This window comes from Anomalospiza imberbis, chromosome 15 (assembly GCF_031753505.1).
Source record: "Anomalospiza imberbis isolate Cuckoo-Finch-1a 21T00152 chromosome 15, ASM3175350v1, whole genome shotgun sequence".
Classification (NCBI taxonomy): Eukaryota; Metazoa; Chordata; class Aves; order Passeriformes; family Viduidae; genus Anomalospiza; species Anomalospiza imberbis.
In genome coordinates this window covers 11684476-11692033 of record NC_089695.1, presented here as the reverse complement: position 1 = coordinate 11692033, position 7558 = coordinate 11684476, and the positions used below count along the sequence as shown (strand labels likewise).

At 46.4% G+C, this 7558-nt stretch overlaps 1 protein-coding gene across 2 annotated transcripts; it reads left to right on the top strand.

The window, feature by feature from the left end:
• Nucleotides 1-463: 463 nt before the first annotated feature.
• Nucleotides 464-6951, top strand: LOC137483070 (leukotriene C4 synthase-like). Of its 2 annotated transcripts, none has more exons than XM_068205886.1 (6): nt 464-747; nt 3091-3254; nt 4043-4142; nt 5145-5215; nt 5450-5531; nt 6205-6951. In XM_068205886.1, the coding sequence occupies exons 2-6, from the start codon at nt 3197-3199 to the stop codon at nt 6329-6331; spliced, it is 438 nt and encodes a 145-aa protein (XP_068061987.1). In that variant the 5' UTR covers nt 464-747; nt 3091-3196; the 3' UTR covers nt 6332-6951. The 2 variants fall into 2 exon arrangements, with proteins under 2 accessions (XP_068061987.1, XP_068061988.1); XM_068205887.1 differs by lacking the exon at nt 464-747 and adding an exon at nt 1202-1306.
• Nucleotides 6952-7558: the final 607 nt, after the last annotated feature.

Sequence of the window (7558 nt, the reverse complement as noted above, 5' to 3'; positions counted from 1 at the left end):
GTATAATGCCAATCTGGATGTTGCTGACAAAACCAACCACCTGCTCTTTTACTTTGTGAAAGGAGGACCCTCTGGATAGATGCTCATTTTAGGAAGACGTGGTAATTCTTGTCATGCAAAGTTCTTACGGTTTTTCCAAAATGCAGAACCCGGAACACATTTCAGTGTGCTCAGGAGATCTGATCCAGCTTATGCCTTGCTCTGAGTCCTGTTGGGAATCACAGAGCAGAAATTGTTTGCAGCTGTCCCCACTTCCTGGGGACACATGGCCAGTTTTGCCTTCCTGAGGGGTAAAAGAATGAATTCTTTTTTCTCTTGCTGTATTTTTAGCATGTCCTTCCTTACACAGATGAAAAATCCAAGAATTCCAGGAAAATCTCAACACATGTAGGTCTGAGTTTAAGAGAAGCCTCCAAGGGAATGGGAGGTCAGGAGGGCAGGAGTTGTACTTGAACAGACTGAGTTGCTTGGAGCTGAGCTCTCTTTCTTTCGAACTAGAAAAATTCTTTCTTCTCTGTGAGAAAAAATTCTTTTGAATGAACCCTCCCCTCTTTTTTTCTTTGTGGTTGTTACAAAGACAGTAACTGTTCTCACAAGCAGTCCCACAGTCGTGGGTTTGGGTACGCAGTGGCTGCAAAAGGATTTGGAGGGAAAGGAAGCACAAGTACAACCTGCATTAGAAAATATTTCCATATTTGTGCAATAGGATTGGAAGAACGAGGCATCTCCATGCTTCACGGCTGAAGGGTGAGTTGCTCATCTGCAAAATGTTCTCCCTTCCACTGACAGAAAGCTCTTGAGCTGTTGTATGCTCCTGAGATACATTTCCAGGGGATGTTACTGCATGTAACAGTGCTGGACTCAGCACTGCTGGCTTCTCCTTGCCCTGCTGTTCTGGGCAAGTAATAGGTGCTGTAAGCCCTGTGGATGCTTGAAAAAGTCCTCCAAGGCATTGTGTTGATAATTTTTCTTCCCAAGATTATTTTTAATCCCTATTGTTATTGCAGTCCAGCTCAGAGTGTATTCCTACAGTGAAAATTCGGAGGCAGAAAGGATTATTGGCTGCAGGAAGAGGTGGCAGAAGCAACCGTGGGCACAGAGAAATGCCTGCAGTGCTGACTCAGTGGGAGGTGTGAGGACTTTGGTCTATGCCCTCTGACCACATTCACACAGCATACCCTGGAGTGCAGAGCCAGGCAGTGGGAGTGGGGTACAGCATTTCAGTAGCTCCTGCTCAGCAAATCCACCCTGCAGGACTTGTCTTTGCCTAGAGGGGAACTTGTCTGTGTCAGCCTCGGAGGGTGAGGTATTGTAATATGCTGCGGTCCATGGGTGCAGAGGCTGCCCACCCATGACAAGTCTGTCACCCAGGGGCATTTGGTGCTGGGACTGGGGTACTTGTTCCTTGTAAGCACTGAGGGAGAACGGAAAATAAAGTGAGTTCTGATGGTGAGAAACAGGGACAAAAAAAGGTTGTGCTCTTCAGGAGTTTAAAAACAGCTTGAAAAATTATGTTTATGAAGGAGGGAGGAGGAGGGGGGAGACATCTGTACTTGTTTATTCATTAATATTTCTATTGGCTTTTATTATATTTAGATCATGCTAGATGATGGCAGAAAATTATGCTACAAATGTTTTGTGTTTAGTGATGATCTGGAGAGCAGGAATGCTCTGTGGCAGCCTGTACAGCTCCTCCTGGCCCAGATTCCATTGCACACATTTGGCATTGTTGATACAGCTCACAGTGCACTGTCATCTGATGGAGGTGTAAGCTCAAGTCTTTTCTGCTCAGTTGTTTTCTTTATTTTCTTTCACTAGCAGGCTGTTATCAGACAGGAGCAAAGGGAAATCAATCATTAAGCACTGCAAGACCTCTGCCCTTCTTGAGCTGACACAGGGGAGTTCTTAATTTCTTTGACAACTAAATAGACACAATGTTCCTCATATTTCTAAACAGTCCCTGCACTGAACAACGTTCAATTCTGAAATAAAGGAATTAATCTTAGAGCTGGTGTTTGAAAAACAATGGGGTGTGTATTTGATATTTGGAAAAACACCAAGCTGGGACATTGTTATAGCCATTTTGGGTGCCTTTATAGCTTCTAGAGAGGCAGAGAACCAGAACCAGCATATTGCTTCTTGGAAAGCCTATCAAAGGCATCAGGTGTACAATGTAATTTCTGTAAACTGCTTTAATATGACTTTCTATAACAGTGGTGTTCAACAATCACTTTGTCTTAACCTGCTTTCCTTTTTCCCTGGTCTGATGGAGAATTCATTGAATGAAGAGAGAGGAAGGAAACAAAGCTGGGGGTCCCAGCAGCTTCTGTCTGTGCCAGCTGTGGTGCTGTTAGATGAGAGCTAGATAAATGAGTCTCTTCTGATATGTGAAAATGTAAATTTCTTTTTGCTGTGTCCTGATGAATTCTGCAGGTTTTTCCCCCACAAAGAACTCACTCTGGTGTTTATGGTAAGAATTCATTGGACTGAGGATTGATCAGAAGCCTTAAATGCACAGGCAGCATTCTGCAGGACCCATCCCCAGATAAAATATCAGTGTGTAGGACAGATCTAGAGACCTTTTATAATTTATCACATCCTCTCTTACCCTCTCAGAGTGTTTTTCACGCAGGGTCTCGGTGTTGTGGCCATAAGTCATTCTCTGTGCCGAACACATGCTACCAGAGTCTATGTAGGATTATGTACACAGGGATATGTACCTTGGAATGCCGCCTATGCTCTGGTATGACACAACAGCCCAAGCAGAGCTTTGGTTTCTTCGGCAACATCAGCAAAGAGGATGTGCCCTGGCCTAAAGTAGATGCCCTGGGGGGAGTGGATTAGTGGACTATTGACTGTTAGTGGGCTATTGTCCATCCATTCAGCTCCCAGTTCCCTTATCTCTCACATTTGTCTCTCTACTGGCTTTTCCTACTTCCTCTCAACTTTGTTCCTGGAAAAGGGTGGGGTGGGAACAGAAGTACTCCATTAAACCTGTCTCCACTGATTTCCATTTCCACAGTGCATATGCTAACAGCACTCCTGGGTGCCTTCAATACCACGGACTAAATCTTTGCTTTATTCAGTTAGAACAAACCTGGGCTGTCAGATACCATCGCAAACTGCCACATCAGCAAGGACTGAATCTGGCCAGAGGATCAAGAAATAAGATTTTCTAGGTTCTGGAAAAGTCAGTATGTTGGATCAGATTCATTGGCTGGCTGCTGTGACAGTCCTAGGAGTCCTGGAGCAAGGTAGGGACCATTGGATGCATGAACTCAAGTACTGGCTGGATCAGTCTACCGTAACTCCACTGATTTTCTTTTGCTTTTATGTTTAATGTCTCCTGTTGCACTGGCACTTCACTGCTTTTCAGACCATGAACTGATATCTTCTTTGGGTTCTGGAAAGCATTTAACCAAACGAGTGCATGGGAAGCCCTTTCTCTGAACTGACCTACCCCCTCCATTCAGGATGTTTTTGGAAGATCTTCCCCTCTGCAAACATGTAGAATTTCCCTCTTTGTGCTTTCAGCAGCTCCTGAAGTGCATGTAGATGTGAGCATAGAAAGATCTCTGCTATGTGAAAAGGTGGAAGTATGGGCTGTGGTGGGTCACATGGAACATCTCCCAGCCATGGGTCCACGTTGCATGACAATTTAATTCAGTGTCTGGTTGGCTTATCTGTGGCATCAGTTCCATCCCATCACTGATATCAGAATTTAGAAGAGGAAAAAAATTAAAATAATGAAAAAGCCTTGAAATTGTCAGTAATAAAGTACATCTGAACTGTGTAACAATTTTACCAAACAGATAACACTGGTAGTGCATGACTGTATATTCCTTGCTTTACTATAGCTCTGGGTCATTCCTTTTCCTTATCTAAAAGGTACCTGGGATTTTGTTCTAACTTTCTGTGCTGTGTGGGGGTGTGGGCTTAGGAGGAGATTGCAGATCTTTTTCCCCAGCCTCTGGCCAGCTCCTGACTCCACCGTGCCCAGCCATAGGACTGACTGCTGCTACTTTTCTGTCTTTTGCTGCAGCCTACTTCTTCCTGCAGGTGATCTATGCTAGGAGGTTGTTTGGCATTTCACCTCCAAAGACCTCGGGCTCTCCTGAATTTGAAAGGATCTTTCGAGCACAGTAAGAAACTCCTCTTACTTGATGTTTGTCAGATCTCATGTAACCACCCTGCCTTTCCCCTGCTTTGCTATTCCTTTCCTGGAACTGTAATTAAGCAATTACCTCGCTTGAGGTTAATCAATGGGTTGAAGAGTCCACATCAAGATTGGGTTGGCTTTTGAGTCCTAAACCAGCCATTGCTGATAGAAACCACACAGGAATCTCTGATGTACAGTGAAGAGCTCTTAAAGACATAACCTTTGGTGCCTGAGACTTAGACTGGTTTTATCCAAGTGGTACCAAACCTCAGGCAGCTTCAGCTCTGCTCTGAATCTCACTCACTGGGAAGGACAAGTTTCCAGAGAGATCTCAGCTGGTGCTGGGATGAGGATAACCCAGCATGTCTGCTGTGACTTCTGCACTAGGGCTGCAGTGGGGAGGGAGGCGCTTTCATGTTGTTGTAGCTGACCACTAGGAAAAAAAGTAACTGAGTAGTTTGAGCTGGATCCCCTCAGCCCTCTCCTTCTTTGCTCCTTCACTAGCCTAGACTCAGCTTCATCCATCATGTTTTGGTGCTACAGTGCCTTTGGGAGGACAGGGCATGGCATACAAACAATCCCAACAGTTATGTGCTCCCTCCAACTCCTGCACAAAGCCAGGCTGCTCTGGCCTTACGTACTTGAGAGACAGACCTTCCCTACAGCTTGGGGCTTTGGGGCATTGACAACAGGGTTTGAGCTGCAGCCCTTGGGAAGCAGTGGTGGGAGTGGTTCATGGAGCCTTTCTGTGCACAATCTGACCTGGGAGTCTTTTACTTAATTTCTTGTAACCTGGAGACCCTGTTCTTTCCATTGTTTAATTTCTGTGAATAAATCTGGGACAGGAACTGGAGCCTGGAGGCTTTTTATGACAACTTTAATTCTGAAAAGCAAAAGCCTTGAGTGTCTGGAAACTGCTAGGGGAGGCAAAAGAAGAAGAGCTTCCTTCCTTTCCCTAGTTTATGACCTCTCTCTTTCCTGCCAGGGTGAACTCCTCTGAGTATTTTCCCATCTTCCTGGCAGTTCTGTGGCAGGCTGGACTCTTCTTCCATCAAGGTGAGAATATCCCATTACCTGGTTTGTCACTGGATCTGTTCCCCTGTGTGCTGCCTCAGTCCTCAGGTCCTGCTTAACTTCTGAACAACAAATTGAACAGTAATTCTGTCTCCGATGGGAGGGTAGAGCCAGATGACACAGAGTGTCTATGCCTTAACTTTGGGCTACCTCCCTGGTTCTAAGTAGCTCTGAAAAGCCTTTGGAGATGGTCACTGGGATCTCTCCTAAACACAGGTCTGGCTGCAGCCTTGGGTCTGCTCTATCTCTACGCCCGCTACTGCTACTTTATGGGATACAAGGCATCATCCTCAGAAAGGTAAACACACTCACACTCACTCTTGCATGCTCTTACACACAGCTACACACTCTTGCACACTCATACACGTACTCTTGCAGATTCTTACACACTCTCGCAGTCTTACACACACACTCACACAGTTACACACACAGTTACACACTCACACAGTTACACACAGTTACACACAGAGTTAAACACACAGTTACACACTCACACAGTTACACACACAGTTACACACACAGTTACACACACAGTCACACACAGACACACAGTTATACACACACACACAGAGTTACACACATAGTTACACACTTACACACACTCACACACAGCAGCACTCAGGGGACTACACGGTAACCCCTGGGGAGTTGTTTTTGGAAACATAATGTACTTTGGGAAAGCTCAAGACTCTTGGGTGCTCTGGGGCTCCTGCAGGACTCAGCCTTGTATCCGAGGAAAAGTGAACGTGGATACAGGGCTGGGGCAGCAACACAGATACGGGGCAAGGCTGGAGCTGCCCCAAGCTCTTTTGGGTGTGTGTGTTTGCTCCCTTGATGTGGAATCAGGGCATGGGACTCCACGCAGGGGGCAGGGGACAGCCAGGGACTGCCTTTCAACCCAGTTCTTCAGGGAGGAAGGGGCTGTTCCCAGGCAGGAAGCTCCATGTCAGCAGCTGCCTTTCTCCCACCAGACTCGCCCCGATGTACTTCAGCGCTGGAGTTCTCTGGATTCTCATTGCAGTGTCAGCCCTGGGCATCCTACATTTCTTCCTCTCTCACTATGTGGGGCTGAACGTCCTTCAGCTTCTCACAGCATGACCCACTCCTCTGTGCTTCATCACTGTCCTCATCTTCGAGTCCTTCTCTCTCCTGCCCGCCTTAACAGACTCAATGCAACTCAACAGCCCTCAATGAGAAATCCACCCTCACCCGAGCTTTTAACACCTCTTTCCTCACCATCCAGCACTGGCAGGAGCTGCTGAGCAGTTTAGGAGATATTTTTCCCCCATAGCACTTTGTGTGCCAAGTGCTCCACATCTGGCGGCTCCATCGTGTCTGATGCAGAAACAACAACCCCAGACAAGGACATTTAAAAGCAAACTCTTCTCAGCCTGAGTTTCCCAGTGAGTTGCCAAAGGGAAGTGCCATATGTTCCCCATTATGCCCTCAGCCCAGGCACAGATTCATGCCAGTTTTCCAAGCCCACACCTAAGAAAGGCATTTGTTTGGAACCAGATGTGGGCTGAGACATAACAAAAGAGGTGAGGGATAAACTGGAGTAGCCACGAACATGTTGTGCAAAAGTCTGTTGGTGCCTTCATGCTGGTTATCAGCCACTGCTGTAAATCAGACTGTGAAAACTCATCACCACTGCTGTGTGTGCCACTTCAAACTCCGCCCAGTGACAACAGGCATAAATAAAAGGTCACTAAACTCGCTGTGCTGGGTGTCTCTTTGTGAGTCTGCAGCTAGCAGAGAACAGAACCATGAGTGTGTGAGTGCAAGGTGGCTGCCTTTGTTTCCCTGACATGGAATCTAACAAAGCCTGCAAGCCTGTGTGTCATGGGAGAAGAGTTCTGAGGAGGGAGAAGCTGATTTTTGGAGATGTTGAGCTCGACATCTCCAAAAATTTGGTACTGATTGGGTACTGAGCCACTCAGCACCACAAAGTGTTCTTCCCAGTGCTCAGGTCCCTCCTGCATCAGGAGGGGCTGAATTTTCATGAGTCCAGTATGCACAATACTGATGCTTTTGGCCACTGGTGCCCTCATGTTAGTGCCACAGGAAATGCCAGTAGTGCTCCGTGTGTCATCATGGGGGGAATTCACACCAAACCCAGGGAGTGAAAATAATTGCATGAGCATGATGCAATCACATTGTAAAGCCCACTGCTGTCCCCTCCTTTTCCCAGCAGTAGGCATATCTGGACTGTAAAAACAACAGGCAGGGCCTTTTTGGAGGAAATTATTAATTTTTCACATTGTTTCTTTTCCTTCCATGCATTTTAAATTGGCTTCTCCAGCAAAGCCCCCAGCTGATTTCCCT

Excerpts from the sequence above, each read along its gene's own strand:
- LOC137483070 (XM_068205886.1), top strand. The coding sequence starts at position 3,197 with ATGTTGGATCAGATTCATTGGCTGGCTGCTGTGACAGTCCTAGGAGTC. Across the intron at positions 3,255-4,042 it reads CCTAGGAGTCCTGGAGCAAG|CCTACTTCTTCCTGCAGGTG; the intron begins GTAGGGACCATT and ends CTTTTGCTGCAG. Across the intron at positions 5,532-6,204 it reads AAGGCATCATCCTCAGAAAG|ACTCGCCCCGATGTACTTCA; the intron begins GTAAACACACTC and ends TTCTCCCACCAG.